This window comes from Lemur catta, chromosome 21 (assembly GCF_020740605.2).
Source record: "Lemur catta isolate mLemCat1 chromosome 21, mLemCat1.pri, whole genome shotgun sequence".
In the NCBI taxonomy this organism is placed as follows: Eukaryota; Metazoa; Chordata; class Mammalia; order Primates; family Lemuridae; genus Lemur; species Lemur catta.
Window position 1 is genome coordinate 18,350,741 of NC_059148.1, and position 21,618 is coordinate 18,372,358.

The following is a 21,618-nucleotide window of genomic DNA, read 5'->3' on the forward strand; positions in this document are numbered from 1 at the left end:
CAAAACATGCCAAGTCCCAGCGGTGCAGAGCTGTTTGGGGGGTGTGTGTGTGTGTGTGTGTGTGTGTGTGTGTGTGTGTGTTTTCTTCTCATTTCAGTTTTCTCTCCGAAAAAAAAAAAAAGTCACGGTTACTTTCAGAGCCCACCCTCTTGGCCTTTTAGGTTTTAGAAACATTCAATATCCCTTTCCTTCATTTATATAAGTAAGCCAATAGCCTAGAACATTTCATATTAAACATTTAAGTCTTTCTGAGAACCACCAGGAGCTCTGGAGACCCACAAACAGATAGGCCCCGATTCCTGGCCCCCTTCCATTGTGCAGAGATTTGCCTGGAATGGTTTTTTTTTTTAAAAAATGGTCTTCATCACTCAGCTCTTATTGCCTGGCTTGACGGAGGAAGTGGATTCTCTTAAAACATAGCCCCCTCCCCTTAAAAGAGAAAAACAGGATAAGATCCAGAACAACTCCGGAAAGTTGAGAGCGATGGTCTAAAAGAGTGTGTTGGGTGAACAGCACGAGATAGGAAGCGTTCAGTTAGCAGGAATCAGGCCCCCGGACTGCGGCAGGAATGCGGGTAAACATCTGGAAACCTGCAGATTCCTCCATGGAAATTACTCAGGACAAGCCAGCGTGGGCGAGGAAAGGGCGCGCCCGTTTAGAAGGAGCCAGGTTTCCTGGACATCTTTATCTTTTTCCAACACCCGGGTAGAAAACGTGAGGCTGCCGTCTGAGGCCTGTGGGCAGTGGTGTCTGTGGTGTGATATTCTCTTTCTTTCTCCGTAGCTAGAGGCGGGCAGCGACGAAGATCGAAAATTAAACCTCAGGTAAGCAGACTTTTAATTTTATTCTTAAGTCTTTCTTCCAAGCAGGTAAAGAAATAACTCTTGTTCCTTTCTCAAAGGGAAAACCCTCAAAAAGAATACATCTGTTTTTTCTTGCCTAAAAAGTGTATATAAAGCACACACAAAAGTATTACTTTAAAAAGTATATAAAATTGTACCTGTTTGATGCTAACCACCCTTAATAACATCATATAACATTTGGAAAGGAAGGGAAATAATTGTCCTTCCTCTACCACCCTGGCATTACTATTATGAGTATTTTTCGGGATTTTCTTGCAGATTTTTCCTCTGCCTTAAAAAAAAATTAACCATTTTACTATACCCGACTTTCTCATCCTGCCTTTGGTAAGATAGTCCATTGGAGGTAAGCACTTTGCCAGTTTGAAATAGGTCCTCAGCCCCCTAGGTTTATCCATTCAGGGTGGTTTACATTGTGCTGATGAGTAATCTTTAGCTATGCTTATTTAAAAGATTTCTTTTTTTTTTCCTCCCCCACAAAAGATTTCTTAAGATGTAGTCCTCAGTTGCTATATTCATTAGTGGACACCAAAAACGTTTTTGTTTTTCTTTGCCAAAAATTAAGGCCTAACTCTTTGTTTGGGTATTTTGTTGGTTTACAGATGATTCAGCAACTTCATTATATAATGTATTCCTTTGCACCAAGGAACCAGTCTTAAACCCTGACCTCGGAGTTTAAAAAAAGTAAACAAACTTTCAGGGATTTTTTTTTTTGTTTTTTAAAGTCTGTTTTGTCTTAGGAGGAGGAGGAAAATTAATTGGAAAAGGAAATGTGTGTTCCGAAATTGGGGTCAGCCGTTCATTACTGAGAGCAGGATGTTCTCCTGGTTAAACTCTCATGCAAAAGTGGTAGAAATATGCTTAGCCTTTCTTTGAAGTCTCTGCATGTTGGAGTGCAGGGAGGGAAACTGTTCACCTTTAGTGTGGCACACGCTATTTCTCAAGATGATGTGAGTAGGGAAATACTAGCCTGCGAAAGCCAAAGAGTTGCTGGATCCTCGATTTTAATGTTCTCCGGAGACAGAGGAAACATTTGTCCTTTCACCCTGGGGTTTTTGGTTGGTCAGGGCCTAGGTCAGGGTTTGCAGGCTGGGAACAGCTGGACTCCCCAAGTGGGGGCAGTAATGGGCCGTGTTGTAGATCTGTAGATCTGACTGACTGGGTGGAGGCAGAGAGGCTGGGGACTGTTGGGGGGAGGGCACCTGGGGGAGGGGCTTACTGGGCATGTGCAGCCCCAGGCTAGCTGTCCTCTGAGCACCCCTCCAGCCCCTTCCTGGGGGAGGAATCCCTTCCAGCCCTCGAGGCCATCTCTTTCTCTTGTCCATGAGATAGCATTCAGCCCTCTCACTTAGACTGTCTTTGGGGCAAAGAACTATTTTTATCTTTTAATTACCTTTAATGAGCTGACAGCATAGTGTTTGGACTTGTTTGCAGTTAATAAAAACTTATAAATGGCAGTGATATGAAAATGTGTTGTGGTGGCCCTTTCTCGATGCTAAAAGGTCCCTTTCTCTCTGCCTAGTTTGGAGCTGCAGAGGATCTTACAGAGGGATGGGAAATGACACTTTTGCAGTGTTACATATTGCCATATTTAATCCTCAGGAGGGGTATTTCCCCTGTCGATAGGTAAAGAACCTGAGGCCCGAGATTGCAGGTAGGACATGCTGTATTCAAAGTGAGGCCTCTGCCACCTCTAACATCCGAGTTGATCATCCCGTGCCACCTTCCTGGAGACCAGGTTAGTCGAATCGGCTGCTTGGGACAGACAGGTGAGGGAGCTTGCCAAAGGGCACTCAGGTGGTTAGAGGCAGTGCCAGGCCCAGAACCTGCTAACTTGTGGTAGGTACCTCGTAGGATGTCAGGTCATTCTGACCCCTGAAAGTCCCTCTTTGCTGCTTTTAGCAGGTTCCCAATGCCACCATGACTGCTGGGAGACCCTAGGCTGGAGTCGGGGATGTGTGCTCTGGGCTTGTTCCCCCTCCCCATGGTTCCCTTTTAAGTCCCTCTTTAGTCACCTTGACATTTCGCTCCCCTTTTTAGGCAGAGGACACCATCCTGCTTTCCAACCTTCCTCCCCAAACTAGATACACTCTGATGTCCTGGTTTATGCTTTGATTGAAACCCTTTCACATCCACGTGTTAATTTGCATTTTTTAGGTCTTTTCTCTAGAAGCCTCTCCTAGAGAAAAAAGTTATAGAAGAGTCGTCGTTTTTGTTTGTTTAGGTGGAGGAGAGTTAGGGAGAGGAGATTTCTCTTTGCTTCCAATGGAGCCTGGAGAGAAACTGCCATTATTTCCTCTCTGGCGGGTGCTGGGAGGGAGAAAACTGGGGGCGATTCCTCTCTCCTCTTTTCTTCCCTTTGTCCGTAACTCACAGTTTCATCTTTTGGGTCATCCGGGAAGTCAGGTTTGACTCATCTGACTTCGGTAAATTGCTGAATCATGGGGAGTCTCACCTGCTGTCTTCTTCCCAGGTCTCCCTGGTGGTGCTGTCATTCGGGTCCTGACACCTCCCTGTTGCATCGCACGGCCACCCATCGACCTGTCCCCCTACCACGTATATCACCCCGAGGCCCCGAGTCTCCCCAAGTCCCACCTTCATTCTGCATTGCTGCCCCTTCCTCCCTCCCCATCAGGACTGCCCCCGTTCCCTGATCACTCTCTGTCCCTAAGCCAATTCCTTCTTCACTCGGCCACAGTCCTCACGGTCAGTGGAAATTGCTCCCACCCTGGACATCTGTGACTTCTAATTCAGAGAACACAGGGAGCTCTTGGTCTCTCTCTGTGGCAGGTACCGCAGCTGCCTTATGTGGCAGTTATATGCGCTTTTGTCACCTTCCTAACTGTTGGTGCATCCCTTAGTGACCGGACCTTGGCTGTCTTCCTGCACATAGCATTTGTACGGTTTAAATGGGTGATCTTTTGACCCCGCGGTAAATTGCAGATGTGTATGAGAAATAGTGAGGCGCAGAGGAAAGAGAGTGGGGTTTGGGGTTGGGCAGACCTGGGTTCCGCATCTGGCTCCTGCCCTAGTAGCTGAGTTCCTTGACCTCTCTGGGTCTCGAACCTTCCACCTGTAAAACGGAGATGACACTACGACCTTCTTGGGTTGTCGAGTCGTTTGCGTGAAGCTCCTTGCACAGAATGAGGTCCGTGGTGGGCTCAGGTGCTACATTCTGTCTTGTGCGGTGTTGGTTCACAGCACAGAGGGCAGAGGGGCCAGCTCCCTGCCGCTGCTGTGTCCGGGCCTGAGAGGGCCCCACCGTGGATGCTCTGTGGCTTGGGCAGCCTGCATCCTCTACCCGGCTACGATCCCGTAAGATGCAAATAAGAACGCACGCTCTGAGGAGTCAGTGTTGTAATTCAGACAGTTTCTCTGAAGACCTTCTGGGAAGTGTCTCAGGAACTGATGGTCTCCTGCCCAGAATGCCTATGAGTGATGCCGGGCGGTGGAGATCCAGTTCTCTCGCTCCTCTCGCCTGTTCGGTGCATGTGCAGACTGCCGCCGGCCTCTCGCGGCACCTTTTTGGAAGCCGTGCTGCTCAGACTGTGGGAACCGGTGAGCAGATGGCCCTGCTGGCAGCAGCTCCTGGCTCCCTCGCCATCCTGGGAGCCGGCTCGCTCTGGCATGAGACGGGGTGGGTGTACGCCAGGCGGGGCACCGGGGAGATAATGCAGTTGTGTTGTCCCCAGAGTGTGGATCAGGAGTGAATTTTTTTTTTTAATTAGCGTTTCCAAGTCAAGCGCTTGAAAGTGGTCCTTAGGTTCTTTTAGTTTTGTTCCTTGCGATTGCCTGCCCAAGCAAACATTCGGGCCAGAGCAGCAGTATCTCGTCTTCTCTGTGCTATTGGATTTCGGTGGTAAGGTGTTACACTCTCCTACACCTCTGCCTTTCTCCCCACTCTCCCTTCCCCTTTTGGTCTTGACCTGGAATTCCCCAAGGCACCCCGTCCTCCTTACAGCCTTCCGATGCGTGGCTGTGCCTCCTCCCCGACCCCACAGTGTCAGGGTCGGGGCTTGTCCCGTCCTCTCTGCAGGCCACACTTCCCTGTCTCCACTGAGCGGCCCTGCTCTTGCCCCCGCCCACCCTCTGGGGTTCCTCTCTGCCTTTCTCCGTGGTTTATCTCAGCCTGGGCCTTGTTGTCTGTTGATAGTCTGTCCAGTTACGTGCTGCCAGGAGGTGTCGAGCACCTGCCGCGTCCAGGTTCTGTGCTAGAGATGGACACGTGTGTCGGTCACCGTATCAGTTACCTATCGCGTTGTAACAAGCTGCCACAAATGCAAAGGTGAAGACAGTACACGTTTATTATCTTGCATATTCCGTGGGTCAGGACACAGTGTAGCTGGGTCCTCTCACAAGGCTTGTTGGGGACTTCCTCCAAGCTCATGTAGTTCTTGGCCAAATTTATTTTCTGGTGGCTGTAGAAGTCGTGGTGGCTTGCTTCTTCAAGGCCAACAAGAGTCTGCTGCTACAGGGCCTTAGAAAGGATTGTGATCTTAGGAATGACTGTCCCATCTTGTTCCCGGTCCTGCCCACATGCAGGGAAAGGGGCTCCTCCAGGGCCCACCAGTCAGTGTGTGTGTTTTCTTGAGATGCCCCCAGTTCAGTGCCCCAGAGAAGATGCATGTAAACAGGTAGGTCTCCATTTAGTGTTACAAATGGAACTGGTGGTTATGTGAGGGGCGTGGGAGCCCAGTGCCCATGGGAAGAGGCCGGGAACACGGGGAGAGAGCCCCACAGGGTCAGACCACCACACCAGCAAATGCCACAGCCTCTCTGCTCAGTGCCCAGGTGTGGCTCGTATTCTGAGGTTTAGCATCTCTCAGGTTTCCCGACCTCGTGTCTGTTAGCGTCTGGAATACCCACCTTCACGGATCCTGACGTTTTCCTCCACAAGCTTTGGCCGTGGGGAGGGACGGGCCTGGGATTGGCTCTCGCCCCTTCCTTCTCCACCTTGCTGCGCTGTCACAGGACCCTGGGCAGGCCTCGGTGCAAATGGGCAAAATAATACGCAGTCTGTAGGGTTGCTGTCAGAATCAAATGTGACAGTGACACGATCCTCTTATCCCTCGGTAGACATTCAGCAAATGCCCCCTGCCTGCCTGTACCTCCTTCCGGTACAGCTTCTGTCGGGAAAGATTCATGATTCTTCCTTTCTCTTCCCCCAGGCATTTTTCTCTCCTCAGTGTTTCTTGGGACTTGGGACTTGTTTTATAGCATGTGTATGATTGCACATAAATGTTCCCTATGATGCAGGACTGGCTAGGTAGTTTGTGGGGCCCTGTACAAAGTGAACATTGTGGAGCCCCTTGTTAAAAAATCATTGAGAATTTCAAGATGGCAACAGCAGAGAATTAAACCAAGCCTGGGGCCCTTTGAGCGCAGGCCCCTGAGCAAGAAGCTGGTCTTGCCCTCAGGACTGCGAGCCACTCTGGGAAAGGGCCTTCCTCACCTCCCGCCTCACAGCACCTCGTGCACACTAGGTGGGCCACAGAGGACTCGTATATTGAATATTCTGTTCTGGATTGGGCAACCAAAAGTGGCCTTGGACATGCAGGAAGCAAAGGACAGAGAGATTTTTCTGCGCTGCTTCTCTGTATGGCCCGGTGGTACAGGTGCTGATAGATCAGTCTCAGTAGCCCTCTGTCCTCATCCGTTTGCCTGTGAGCCATGCACTCAGCAGACGTTTCCTAAGCTCCTACTGTGTGCCAAGCACTGTTCCAGGAGCTGGGAACACAGCAGGGGACAAAACAAAATCCCTGCCTTTGCAGCTCACATTCTGTTGGGGGATACAAGACAGTAAGATAAACAAGCACAAGAGTAGTGTGTCCAACAAGGTGAAAAAATAAAGCAGGGACGGCGGAGATGACCTGGAACAAATGCTTGACTCATGCCCCACTCCGTTAGGTGCCTTGTGTGCATTTGATCTATGCAAAAATCCCATAAGGAAGGCACCATGTGAATGCTCTTTCTCTGGAGGAGAAGGCTAAGCCTCAGAGATGTCAGCGGCCTGGTTTCGTACAGTAGTAAGCGGTAGAGCCAAGACCCCTGTCTCACCAGGAGGCAGAGTGGAATTATCCGGAAGAACCACGGCTTTGGATCCGTTCTTCCTGCTTGAGCCCTTAGCGGCACCACCGTGCACTGTGTGCTTTGGGTGAGTCCTGTCACCTCTCCGAGCTCTGCCTAAAGCAGGAGTTGTCGTGTGTCACCCTCACCTGCCACCACCTGGGTATCCGGGGACTAACACGGTCAGCTTCTGCTGGGTGCAGCTCTGGGCTTGGAACTTCGTGCCCGTCTTTGATCTCATTTTGTCATCCTGACGAGCCTGCAATTTGGGGAGTCTCCTCATTTTAAGGAACTATAATAGTTTGGAGAGCCAAGGTTTGAACGCAAGTCTCTCTGACTCAAGAACTTGCGCTTCCGCCTTTCTGCCCGACTCTCTCACAGCAGACATGCAAATTTGTGTTCAGCTTGTCTCTTCCTCCCCCCCCCCCCCGCTGTGGCTTTTAGGTGGCGGCCTCCCATCGACACCCAATTTTAAATACTGGGGCACATATTTAAAATTCTGGAACCATCATACTCTTTGGCTGTTCCTTTCTGTTTAACTTGGGTATTGTATCATTTCTACAGTTCGTTGGAACATTTGACTTTAAAATCAGAATTTGCCTTCAACATGTATCTATACGTTTTTAATTAGAAAACTCATCCTAGAGTGGAGACAAATGAGGACAGAGAGGTGAAGAGTTAATTTGATTTGTTTGGAACTTAATTAAACTTATTAAGGTTAACTGAAAGTGAATTTTTGCTCAGAGTCTGGTAGTTTTCATTAAACTTTCAAAATGCCAGTACTTAGACTTGAGAAGAATGCCACGGGGCCCTGGGCTCATTCTTCTGACACGCTTAGCACACCAAGGGAGCGTGTGCGCATGCGAGCTCTGCTCGGGGGGTGACGGTGGTGCCTGTAATTGTCATGGTAAATGGCACAGAGCTTGAGAGGGAGTCAGCAACCCTAAGCTCTGTCTTGAGCTGTATCGTCTGCTGTGCAACGTTAGGCACGTGACTTCACCTCTCTGGGCCTCTGTTTCCTCCTGTGTAAAGTGAAAGGACAAGATTACATTAAGGTTTCCAAATGTGAGAGAGGCCTCAGACCCACCAGTCGAGTTCTGTGTTTATATGGCGCTTCTGATCGTTTGCTGTCCATTTGTAACAGGCTGTCGAGAGGTTTGTTCCCACCGGGAGAGCGAGGCTGCGCATCTGTGGGGTGTGTCTGGCCGTGTCGGGGTTATGGTTTAATGCAGGGGTGGAGAGCACTGACCCTTGCTGGGACCCACCTCCCCCTCAGGGAGCGGGTAGCTGGCCGCGCCCCACCCTCGGGAGCAGGGCCACAGGCACGCTGCCTGCCGTGTAGACAGACGAGACTCCGCCTTTAGAGCCATCTTTGGCACATGTTGTGCTGTGGTCAGATCACTGGATCTGGATGAGTTACTAGAAACTTCCCAAGATGAGGAGGACGTCCGCACGAGTCGTTCTGCTTCAGAGAAGGCTGAAAATGAGAAACCGGGATTAATCAAAAAGGATTAACCAAAATAAGGAGCGGCCACTTTCAAGGCGAGCTGGGTGATGGGGCCGGGGTGGGAACTCCTGCTTGGCGGCGTGGGGTGGCGTGCTGATGAGAGAGTGGAGGTGGAATGGTACTGTGTCCCCAGAGACTGGGCGTTAGTGACAGAGGTCACGCAGAGAGAGCAGGCCTCTGGATTGGGTCACAGGCCGGGCCACTTGCTTGTGTGACTGTGGCCCCGGGCCAGCCACCTGCCTCCTCGAAACTGAGGGAAAACCCACCCCACTCCCGGGGCCCTTGTGAGGTTTAGAGAGGGGTCTGGCCCACGCCTGACTCTCCGTAACCGTGATTGTCATTGGTGGTGATTCATGAGAGCCCCTCCTGCCACCCCTCTTCCCCTCCATGATCAGACTTGAGGCAATTTCACCACGAAAGACCATGGTTAACCAAGTGACACCTAAGGGGAAAAGAAAAGCCCAGAGCTTGGCCTGTTTCTCTCCAAGTTCCGCTGACACTTGTACCAGGCTTCTATCTAGGAAATGTCATTCTTGTGCACCTTTGTATTTACAGATTTTATTTATTTCTTTTCTTTTCTCTTGTTTTCCCTTGCATGGTTACTTTCGAAGCTATTTTTTAAAAGACTTTATTTCAGAGAAGGCTGTCAGGAGGTCCCGTGTTAGGATGTGCCTGGTCTCTCCCTGCGGGGGCGTGGAGGGGGGCGACCCCTGTGCCCCCAGAAGTCATTCCCAGTCGGGGCCTGGCACGTGCTTGCCAGGAGTTTTCAAAGCATGTTTCAATGTTTCCCCAAATCTGGGCCCGGTCAGAATTCCCACCAGGGAGGGGACCATTGGCGTGGTCTGGAGAGAGCCAGGCTGGCTGCCACCTCTGGAAATCACTTGTCACTTCCCGCATGCCCAGGCCCGCCTGGGCTGTGCCGTGTCTGTTGCAGGCGGGAGTCTGGATCTTTAGGTCTGGAGTTGAGGCCGCTGAACTGTCAGCTGCCCCTGCAGCAAGAGGGCTCCCTGAGGAACCTGCACCCCAGGGCCTGGGCAGGCCCCACCACGTTGGGGTGGGAGGGAGAAGTATCTCTTGTTGAGCAGCCTGGTCATGGAGCTGGTTTTTATTTAGTTGTTTGCTTTATTTATCAATTCAGCCAATGTGTGTTCAGTGCCTATAAATGGGTTCTGTGCTCAATGCTGGGGATTCTGTGTTGAGTAAGAGTCCTTACCACCTCCACCCTGGGGGTAATGTATCTTCTGTATCTACCATAGCTCCTTCCAAAAGGGATTTGAAGCGGCTTGTAAAATTCATAGGGAACAATAGAGTTTAGCATTAGTGAGAAAATTGGAACATGGAGAGAATAGAGGATAAATTGAAGTCTGGGGAAGGTTTGGACATGGAATGCGTGGCATAACGTTGGTACAGTTATTAGAGTTTGGCCACAAGTCTGACTTTGAGCTTCCTAGTAGTCAAAGCTAAGAGGGAAACAAGATGAATTTCTTGATTCATGGTGTCCTTAAAATACCGGCAGGTCAGTTCCTCTGAAGAACTCTTCCTGATAGGTGCCTGTGGGTGTTCGTAAGGGGACCCAGCATGATGGACGGACAAGAAGGTTGTCTCAGCTCTGGCCCTGCAGCCCACGGGGAGAACCGAGGCTCCATGCCCATCTCACCAACTAACCCGGGTGTTTGTAGTCTTTGGAGGTGAAGTCAGCAGCAGTGCTTGGTGCCAAAGCTACTGGCCGCCCCAAACACTGAGAACAGGATGCTGAGTCACATCCTGCAGGGCTGCGGCATCCTGGCTTCGCGTGCCCTTCACAATGGGAGGCTCGCATGGGCAAGTTGACCCCTGCTGTTCCAAACATGCGGTTGCAGAGCAGGAAAAGGCTAAAATTAGGTCTTCCATGGGCCAGGGCTGTGTATGTGAGGCAGAGGCCCTCAAATCTGGACACACAGAGACCAAGAGGAAGTAGCAGAGCAGAGCCCGCCATCATTCTCTGCTGCCGTGTGTGCATGGAGCAAGGCCGCTTCTGTTCTGGAAAACACAGAGGGAAAATGGTCCTGAGGCAGGGAGAGAGCTCAGTTGATGAGCGAAATAGTATCCAAGAAATGAAGAGGAGAGCCAGGAAATACGCCAATAACAATGATCAGTAGAATGATCTCAGCTTTTATCACCTACCCATAAAGAAAAATGACGATTAGTGTTTTACACAAATCTAATGAAGTGGAATTTTTAAATGATCATTTTTTAAATTTTGAAATAATTTCAGACTTACAGAAAAGTTGCAAAGACAGTGCAAAGAACTTTTTTCTGCACCATTTGAGAGTAAGTGGCCAACCTGCCGCTCATCGCCCCTGGGGTACAGGCGAGGGCATCGTCCCACGAGCCCCGATACAGCCAGCCGCGCAGAACGTTAACCCTGATACTGTCCCACTGTCTAATCCTCAGACCCACACGAGATTCGCCATGTGTCCCCATGACGTCCTTTGTAGTGAAAGGGTCCAGTTCAGGGGTGCCCATTGCATTTAGTCGTCCTGTCTCTTGGGTCTCCTGCAGGTGGGACATTTCTCAGTCTCTTGTTGTCTGTCGTGTCCCAGACACTTGTGTCCAGGACCATCATCTTGTAGAACATCCCACCGTGTGGTGTGTGATGTGATTAGAGTCAGGCCGTGTATCTGTGGTAGGAACAGCACACGAGGGATTCTGTGTCCTTGTTGAGGCCCATCAGGTGGCTTGTGATTTCCTTTTGTCCTGTTACGGTGACATTCACTTTGGTCACTAAGGTGGGTTTTACTGGATTTCTCTATTGTACAGTTATTCTTTTCCCTATCATCAAGAAGTTTTTCTTGGCCAGGCACAATGGCTTATACCTATAACCCTAGCACTTTGGGAGGCCAGGGCGGGAGGATCAGGAGTTCAAGACCAGCCTAAGCAACATAGCAAGACCCTGTTTCTACAAAAAATAGAAAAATCAGCCAGGTGTGGCGGTGTGTACCTACAGTCCCTGCTACTCGGGAGGCTGAGGCAGGAGGATCGCTTGAGGCTGGGAGTTTGAGGTTGCAGCGGGCTATGATGATGCCACTGCACTCTAGCCCAGGTGATAGAGCAAGACTCTGTTTCAATTAAAAAAAAAAAACATTGAAAACCATGAGTTCAAACTGACACCCTCAATTCCTGTGCAACACCTTGGGGTTCATTTTAGTTTTCTCTCTTCTCATACTTGTAACTCATCCCTGAAATATGTACGTGTTTCATCCGTCCCCCACCTGTGGGCGGTCTCCGTCTCTCCTGCCACCCCTCCCTGCGTGGATGCCCTTCGCACCCTCCTCAACATCAGGAGCCCCGGTTCGGGGTACCACACTCCCTCCCCAGTTTGGATGCCTGCCCTGGTCTGCCTCGATAGGTGATTTTAGGTCTGAGTTGTTGGGGAACAAGTGAATTGTTTCGACACTGTGTTTTCCCAAGGTGTCAGTTTGGCTGAAATACAACACTTAAGAGCAGAGGTCTCTGCTTTCCCCTTCCAGCTTCTCCCCTTCTTGGTCCCGTGAACTTGCACGAGTGACTTGCCCTGTCTGAGTCTCCTTCCCTGTCTATGTATGTAACAGTCATAGACGGACACTGAGGATGAAATTAGCCACTGTGTGTAATGTGCTTAGCATGGCGCTCAGCCAAAATGTTTATTTTTAGCATCGTATTTACTGAGTGCCCACTGTCTTCTGGGCACTGAGATGGGTCCTGAGACAGAGAAGTCACAGCCTTAACTCTCAAGGTGCTGGGGTGGTGTGGGGAGCTTGGCTGCTGTTGTGTCGTTCGAAGCCCTTGGTTGCCGAGAGGCCCTGACCCCCAGGTGGCTGTGACCCCCTCACAGCAGTGATGTCCAGTTGGTCCCGTGTGTGTGGTGAGTGCCCAGCGTTCCTGCGACACAGAGATTGCCAGAGTGAGCTCGTCATAGGATGCTTTGGGACCGGAGAGGAGGACAGCTCGGCCGGTGTGTCTGCCAGTGTTTACTTTGACTCTATCATCTGGCAGGCACAGAGGGAGGTTTAAAAATTCTACGTGTCGCATCCCATTGTGAAGCTCAGATATACCGGCAGGAAGATGCCTTCAGCACCCATCAGTAGCCAGGTGGGTCACGGGAAATGATCTAGAAAGCAGGGAACTTGGGTTCCTAGCACTTTCTAAGTACAGTTTTTGCTCAGATCCGTGAGGATTGGTTCTGGGGACCCTCTCCAGCCCCCCCTGAGGATACCAAAATCTGTGGGTGCTCAAGTCCCAGAGTCGGCTCTGCAGAACCCTCGGTTTCAGGAAGTTCCACCTGCCTCGAAGGCTGTATTTTCAATCTGCGTTTGGTTGAATTCGTGCTACATTTATTGAACAAGCAACTTAACCCCTAAGCCTCATATCCTCACCTGCAAGATGAGAGAAAGTGCTAGAAGACATTGAAAGAGAGGAGCCATGGCTTGCAGCTAAGGCCACAAGGGAAGAATTCCTGGAGAAGATGTGAACGCTGAAGACAGGCACGATGTGGGGTCACCGGGGGAGGGAGAAGGCTGTGAGCGGAGGGTCTTTGAGGACAGCGGTGTAGCCAGGGACAGAGCAGAGAATGTGCAGAATGGGAGAAAGAGTGCAAGAGGTAATACACAGAAGGTTTTTATTATAAAGTACTTTTTCGAACTGTATTATAAGCCCCTTGAGGTCAGGGAATGTCAGATGAATGAAATTTAGGTTAATGACATAATGGCTCATTGTGGCTGCCCGAGAAAGTTAGCACAAAGACCTTGGACTCTAATCTATGGATGAAGTCGCATTATTGAAAGTTCTGGGGCTGGGAAGTAGGGTAATGAGAGCCATGGCTAGGAAACTGCGGAGTGAGCTAGAGGGCAGGGGCCTCTCGAGGGCTGATGGTTCCTGGAGCTGTGCTGTCCTATGCTGTAGCAGCTAGGCCCCTGTGGCTAATTAAAATTAATTAAAATGAAATAAAGTGACAAATTCAGTGCATCGGTCACACTTCCTGCATTTTAAGCATCAGCAGATACCTATGGCTGGTGGCTACCATATTGGACAGTGCAGACAGAGAACGTGTGCATTCCCTGGGTCAGCCCTGTCCCTGCAGGGACATTCTGAGTACCCGGCACAGAGCTGGGGTGCACGGCCGGGCTGGGTGGGTGTTGCCTGGCTCATGGGGGTGAGGAGGGCCCGAACTGGGATGGTGACTGAGGCACTGGGAAGGAGGGACCCTGAAAAAGTTGGGACTTGATGACTCACTCACAAACATGGGCTGGGGCTGCATACCAATGAAAGGGCCGAGAACCTGGCTCAGTTGGAATAATCTGTTCTTGGAATTTTTTAGTTGTTTCAAAAACATTTCCTTCGTGCGCCTGTTATTTCTGGCTGGTTAGGTTGTCTTCGCTGCCGGAGCATTTCTTGCACAATGCAGCTTTTATACCTTCTGCCCCCGTTCAGGGGGCTTAGATGCTGGTATACCAGCTGCATGGAGAAAGATGGCACCCGCTGGGGCATCTTCCACGAGGCCTGAAGTCCCTAAGGGGGAACTGTCCCAAGGTTTTCAGAGCAGAGTCAAGGTACATCCTTTGCTGTCTTATTTATGCAGGGAAAAAAAATTCCTGCTTTTGCAAGCTTGCTGGTCAGTTGAGCTGCTTGCTCCTACCCGTTGGTGTGAGGGAGAGCTGTGTAGCTGGCCCAGAGAACGTCTCTTACTGTCTGGAATATTTTGGACATTCCTTCTCTCTGAGAGAAGCCTACGCCTTCTAGCCAAACAATACATGCCCCAACAGCACAGATACTTGTAATGAGCCCTGCCAGCATTTCTCGTCTGTGACCCCTTTCCCTAAGCATTAATGTAATGCCCCGCAGAGCTGGAATTTCTCCATCCTCAGCACTGTGTGTGTAGGGGAACATCTTGGGGAACTCTCGTTGACAGGTGTGTCCCTAGAGTTCCTTGTTTTCTTATACCCGGGAGAATGGCATTTGGAACGAGGCCCTGCCAGATTGCACCATGAAGGACAAAATAAAAAAAAGAACAAGACCTTGGTGCAACTCCGGATTTCTGTGGCTTTTAAACACGAGTTCAAAATAAGGGAAGAACCTGTGGGAGAACCATGGAAAGAATTTTTCATTCCACCTGCAGTCTTTAGCTGATCTCTCTCCAAATAGTGAGCTTGCATTTCCTTTACATCTTTATAAACTTCACTTTGTGAGGAATGGGGTTCTGACTTGGCTAAAACCTCACCAGTAGTGGTTTTGAGATCAGTCTGTCTTTATCAGCTTTACCTGCTGCTGCTGCTGCTGCTGCTGCTGTTCGGGCAGGTTGGATGGTCCTGCCCTTGACCTGTGGATTCTGCAGAGAGAGCACTGAACGTGGAGCCTCTCCATCATGTTCTGCCTGTTGTTAGCCATATGACCACAGACAAGTTATTTATCTTCTCCTGGTCTTGGGTCTTTCATCAGAAGAATGGAATTATAAGAATGAAGTGGGAAAATGTAGGGACAAGCTCGCCATAAACTATAAAGTACTGGGTAGATGGAAGCCGTTCTTTACTGGTTTAAAACAGCATGCACTGAGTGCCTATAGTATACCAGGCATTCAGATGCTGAGAATGTGTTGTGTTGACAGCTCAACCACAAGCCTGAGGTTTAGTTCTTAGCTTTGCACATTCTGAAACTTGAATTTATGAGTTCATTCAGGGATGAGCAAGTTCTGAGAAACAAACTGATTTATGCTAACCAAACTTATAAGGCACTGATGTATAAAGCAGAATTTATAAATTCACATTTATGAATAATGCACGAGGGGGCCTTTTACGACAGAAACCAAATCCTCCTTGGTTTACTGTAGGGTACGTATACCATAATCTTACTTTCCTGCTCCCCAAGCCCCTCTGTTTACTGATCCTTTATGAGGCCCCACTCAGTTTCATTTCTTCCAGGGAGACCTCCCTGGACCCCTGTGTGTATGTGTGTCTGCAGCACCCCATACATTCTCCTGCTGTGGAACTTGCCGTGTTATATTGACATGACCGTCCTGTGCCTGTCAGATGCACGAGACTGTCACGTTGCTGTAGAGCAGGAACTGTGTGTTTCATTGCTGAATTCCCAGGGCTTAGCACTGACGGGGCACGGTAGACACCCCATAAATACTTGTTAATCTAAGTGGAATTAACAGAACCTCCTTTCTGGACTGCTCGTTGGCACCCATCTTTTCTGTGGGTGACAACTTTACGTTAGTTCCTTTTTTTCTTAGAATTACCATCAAGTCCAAGGGACGAGCCACAGGCCCCTCAGCAGTTACCATGAGACCTGAGTACAATCAAGGGTGAATTCTGTCCAAGTGAAAGCAATCCAGTGTGTCTCAGCCAGTCCAGTCAATTCGGGACCCTTTACAGAGCCTATGCTTTAGGCTCACATTCTCTGATCTTTTGCAAGATACAGCATCAGAAACCCTAAAACCATACCAGTTCAATAACTCCCTGTATCCTTAGGCATAAATCGGGATACTAATGCCTACTTGGTCTGTGTCATAGAGTTTTGTGAAGATCAAATAAGTTGACATTCACCAGAATGTTTCCTCCACAGCAGAGTTTATCAAAGCTCTCGTCTGTTGTCGTTATTGCTGTCATCATTTCATAGCATTAACGCAGGGCCTCCTTTGGAAGACAAGAACATTCGTGACTCCGCAAGTATTTGGTAGTTACTGCCCTTCTGAGAGGACCGTGCGTTCTTGTTGGTGTTATCTTTTACCAGCTGAAAACATTTATCAGGCAGCTATACGTATGGTGTTTTTACGAAGCCCACGGAGAAGCCAGTTTTCTGTGTCTTCTGTCATTCAGTCCCAGGGTTCTTGACCTTGACTGTGCGTCAGGAGCACCTCTGAAACTTTGGAAAAAGCTGATTCCCAAGATTCATCACAGACCTTCCGAATTGGATAATGTTAAGGTTAGACCTGGGCTCGAAGTTGCAGAGGTGGTTTGGATATGTATAACCACAGCTGAAAATCAGGGGTGTTCACGTGGTATTCTGCAGTGTGATATTTCTACACCAACTGTTTTTGTTCTTAAGGAAATTGTGTTTCTAAGTGGCATGGGACACACCCAGATCACCAGTCCTTGAAGAAAATGGTTGTCTTTTGCCCTTATTGATAAAAATAGGCTTCTGCTCGTTCATTCAAAGAGCCACATATTTATTATGTGTGTGGAATACGGGGCTGAGCCCTATAAGGGACTATCAGGCCGTATCTATAGTAGAACATACATTAGAACCAAAAAATACAGATTTCCCAGACTAGTGCTTTTTATTTTCTTACAATTTGATGTGTATCAGAATTAGCATGGGAATAGCCCCGGCTGTCTGGAGTTTCTACTTCAGAAGCTTTGACTGGCTGCCTTCATTTGGCATATGGAGAAAATAACACCTGCCCGACAGAACTGCGAGCGTCTGACGATGTGGCATAGCTGAGCACATCGTGTAGTCTCAGCCACATGGTTGATATTTGGTAAATGACAGTCTGTTGATGAGAAACCCGCCTAGCACAACACCGTCCTGGTCAGTGTGGCTGTGCCGGTCCCAGAACTCCTCGACACTCCCATTTGGTGCAGAAGGACCAAAGGATGTGTCCTGTCCCGTAAGTGTGGTGGCAGCAGTGGGCAGGGTGATGCTATGGGCCCCCTGCCAGTTGCCCAGGCAGCAGGTGGAAGAACTCTGATGCAGAACCTTCTTGTCCTAAAGTTCTGTTTCCAGAAAATCGGTCCTTTTCTTTCTTTCCTACACACAATGCATTCGGATGTTGGGAAGAAGAGCTGGAGACGGGATAAGGATTCTGACTTGTCAGTGTCACATGCTTTAGCAGAACCAAAGCAGCGGCACTGCATTTAGCCACCGGGAAAGACACGGGCAGAGGTGACGGTGGCATCACAGCTCTGATTGATTTCCTTTCCGGACGAGTAGAATGGCATTCTATGGGTTAAGAAAGTGGGTGTGGGTCTAGTCCTGAGTCTAGTCCCATCTTAGAAAGGTATGTGTTCCCGGGCAGGTGGTAGTTTCCTCACCGTCACCTGTGGATCAGTGCCACCTCCTTATGAAGTGTCCCGGAAGTCCCCAGTTCAGTGCACCCCCTTCCTTCCTGTAAGCCCTGGCAGAGTTGCTTTCCTGGGGTACGTACCCCATTCTGCCTTGCACTGCGGTTATTCACATCCCGACTTTATCTCCCTGGCCGAAAGACGTGCTAACAGCACAGCTCCTGGCCAGCGTCTGCCAGGTGCGTTTTGGGATCACTCTTTGGGACCCTGGCGGCCTGCCCTGCCCTGGGCACCACACATATCCCAAAGCCTGTATCCCAGAGTACCTCGTGTGCACACACGTGGTTCCCTCTACCTGGTGTGTCCCTGAGGTAGCTTTTATTAGCATGACTGAAGAAGTTTCAGAATGTAAAAGTGCTTTAAAAATGCAGAATGGCTAACTGTGGCCGCTGCCCCACTGTTGGGTGGATGGGTGGCAATTTGAAAGAAAGAGACATCCTTCAATATGTTGATTTTAACCAGAAGGGGGTCCTGTGGCTCGGGGTCGGTTCCTGGGTGGCCAGCTGTGTGCCCTCACAGTTTCTAATGCACACCCTGGGGCTGGTTCCTGAAGCCTGCAGAAAAGCCCGTAGGAGTAAAGTGATTAGAGGAACTGCAGTTGTTTTGCTCCCTTTGAATGGCCCTCTTTCATTGGGATGTGCTGGGACAAGGGCCTTTTTAAGCCAAAATATCAGGGGAAGACAAGAGTTCCACAAGAGCCATTTGCTCTTTGGGTGGGAACCTCATCCGAGGAGGACTCCACTCCACGGCTCTCACGGAGGGACTCGTCGGCTTCTTCCTGGCCTTTCCCGTTTGCCGCTGGGAGTGGATGGCGGGAGCTCTGCGGAAAGTTCGAGGGGCTGTCAAAGATGTGAACACGGCAGTCGCGAACTTTCTCTCTTTCACCGACTTCTGCATCTTCCTTCGGCCAACTCGGTACTTTTGCTGTTCAGAGGTTTCCGGCCCAAATTAGTATGTGTGACCACCCTGATTTCTGTTTTCCTACCCGGGTGTTGGTTTCTGGATGACACTGTCTGTTTGTATTCTGAGGGTTTGGGGTTTTTGGAGGAGCGCTGATTGAGGTTTTTGTTTGTCTTCAGTGCTTTGCAGAAACTTTAATCTTACGAAAGCTCCCCGAATGGCAGTAATCAGCGTCTGGGAATATATTTGTGTTGCGGAGATAAAAAAGCGTTGAGGCCGGCGGTGGAGAGGGCAGTGGCCGAACCTTTTTTTATCCCTCATCAAGATTTTTCTTAAGGAAATGGAGGAAGATGTTTCTGCTTTGTCTGTCTGGGTCTGATCTTCCGTAACTTTAGTCACTCTTTTTAGGATGCTAGAATCTCTTGGGAGAAGGCTGGTTTTTCCGTAGCTGGTGGCTTGTGGGTTTCACCTTCCTTGTCCGGGGCACCTGGTGAAGTGTGTGCAGCATCACTGACGGGGATTTCTTAAAGGACTTCCCCGGTGGGGCACTCTGAGGTCCTCATGAATCAGGGTACTGTGCGTCTCCCTTGGAAGCCTGGCAGAGAAGCACACAAAGCCCCGGCCGTAGGAAATAGCTATGGCATCAGCCACACACAGGGCGTGTGAGGCTCTGGGCCCGGAGTGAGCTCAGCACAGAAGACGGGAAGCCGGGTCACGGAGAATATCTGCGTCTTGTTTTCATAAGTCCTGTGACTGACCACGCTCTGCGGCCTCCCACCCCGCCCCCAAGAGCCATCTCGTGTGGTTTTCCTCCCACTCAGCCCCTTACTGTATGCACAGGACGCAGGGTGACCTCACAGCCTTGGGATAATGTGCTCCTTGGGCTTCCCTGCGGCTTCCAGCCTTGTTCTTTACAGTAAACGCCTGTTACGGGTCGTCATGGGGGAACAGAGGCAGAGTGTTCCAGGGCCCCAGTTAATACAGTCCCCCGACTTCACGTGGAGGGGGGGAGGCTCTGATGCTTCCCAAGCTAGGGACACTGAGGAGGAACAGCTGGCCTCGTAAGTGATCATGGGGTAGAACCAGCCTATTCTACTGCATTGTTCTCTTTTTTTTTTTTTTTTTTTTTGCAAAGGAAAACCAAGGGGAATTTTTGCCCACGATTTCCAAGGCAAAGGTCACCGTTGAGGGTTGGCTGTTTCCAGAGTGCTCGGGGGTTTCTGGTCAGTATGAATTTTTTTTTTTAAACTCATGAACAAAAGAGGTTTGATGTTGACCTTGAAAAGATTTTCCCAGCTGCGTCGATGAGCTGATTGTTGTTTTAAGTTTCAAGGGTTTTGGAGTTCTCTCATGCAGCTCTCTCGGATTTTGATGAGAATGAGTAGTAAGTGATCTGTCTCCAACAGAACAGTTCTGAAAAGAGACTTGTAAAATTTGAAGGAAGGCGAGGGTGACGTGTTCTCGGAGTAGAGACTCGTGAGGTTGTTCTGCAACCTGGCGAAATGAGACAGCCTGGATTCTAAGTCGGCCAGATGGATGCAAAAGAGCTTTTTAGCTTCCCGTGGGTGAGGGTGAGACAGCAGGGGAGGGATGCTTCTCATTTCTTTCATTATTTATAATCCTGGCCTCCTCGGCACTGGAAACTCACAGCACAAATATGCGGCTGTGATGGGGGGAGAAGGGTGACTTAGCAGTCCCTCTGCAGTGACAGATGAAATGCCATACAGATGCAAGGTGTGGGTATTAAGAAATGCACAAAACCAGTCGTCAGTGATTCAAAGGCCTGAACAAGAGAGGGAGAACTCGACCTTATTATTTAATATGTGAGCAGTCGCTATTTTTTAGCATGAGATTTTAACCAGAAAAATGAACAGATTTTATGGTGGATTTGCTATCTTGGAATAGTTTTCCTAACTTCAGGAGCTACTGACTTAAAATGCTAGTTCATGTGATGTTTTCTTAGCACCTAGAGTGATATTCTCAGCTGAGTTTTTTTATTCCAGGATTAGAAGGTTTAACTGCTGATGTTAGATGTTTGGGACAACGGTGATCTTGCTTTTTCATATTACAGAAAACATCCTTGTATTTGTGTCAGGAATGGATTTGCTTAAGCCAGGCATTCTATTTTTTTAAAAAAGGGGGCTGCTTTTTCTTGGAGTTTTCCCCTTCAGGTCATTTATATCTTAATAGGTTGCTCAGGAGAGAATTATTTTTATAGTTCCCTATAATTTGAATGGTGAATTTCTTTCATAAAATTAATAAAATTTTTTTTCGTATGATATAGTATGTTTTATATGACCTTGAAAATCAAACAAAAATATAGCCACTTAAAAAAGTTAATATGTGTTCAACATAGAAAATTTGGAAAATACTTAGTAGAAAAAAGATAATCACGGGTGGTCCGGTGCCCTCAAAAAACCACTATTAATAATTTTAGTGTATCTTTTACAGGTAATTTGAGAGTTGATGGTATTTTTGAATAATTGGCAGTAATTAAAAGGTGCTGCATTCTTGTTTTTGTGTCTTAATTTCTACATAAACTGAAGAGTTTTTTTGATCCTCAAATCACAAAGATGAAACATTTTTTAATTTTAATTTTTAAAGCAATAGGTTGGATATCAATGTTATTGGTAGTTAAAGTAACAAAGGCCAGAGATTTGTTCTGCTGGGAAAGTCACTGGGTCAGATTGAGGTTTCCCAAAGGAGTGACGGACAGGGCGGCCTTGACGAAGTTAAATCACAGGTCCGTAGCCACCCACTCCCGTGAAGATGCAAACGACTAGAGAATGTGTGATTTCGTCTTCCTTGTCTTCCATCAGGGGGCAAGTCACCAAGAAGCAGTGAGGTTGTTCCAAGCCAGAGAGTTAGAAGCAAAGATCAGCGGCGAGATTATGAAAATTCCCAAAGTGAATCACCCTCTCCTCATCAGGGAGTTGTTCTCTATTTTTAGAAAATGTTATATTACAGTGGGATCCCTTTCCAGGAGGCTGCGGAAAGGGGCTCGTCACCCTGGGCGAGCCCACAGAGAACTTTGGGTGCTGTAGCGGGAACGTTATTGCATCACGCAAACTCTCCAGCCTCAAGCTTTTAGCAAAGGCCAGGTTTGGGAAGAGTCCTCCGGGAACTTATCATAAGGGCAGGTTCATCCCATTTGCATTGCACATGCCATTTGTCCCCTCTAAAGCTTTTTGCCCCCTGTAGCATTTCT

General features: G+C 48.9%; 1 protein-coding gene across 2 annotated transcripts in view; it reads left to right on the top strand.

Annotated features, from left to right (window-relative positions):
• The window catches only part of SSH1 (slingshot protein phosphatase 1), a 60,681-nt gene that overhangs the window by 3,264 nt on the left and 35,799 nt on the right, over nucleotides 1–21,618 (top strand). Inside the window, exon 2 of one of the 2 annotated variants that reach the window (XM_045534621.1) lies at nucleotides 784–824. In XM_045534621.1, coding sequence (XP_045390577.1) covers nucleotides 784–824 — 41 coding nt within the window. Of the gene's footprint in view, nucleotides 1–783; nucleotides 825–19,960; nucleotides 19,982–21,618 lie in introns of those variants that run through there. The other variant, XM_045534622.1, reaches the window with a different exon arrangement.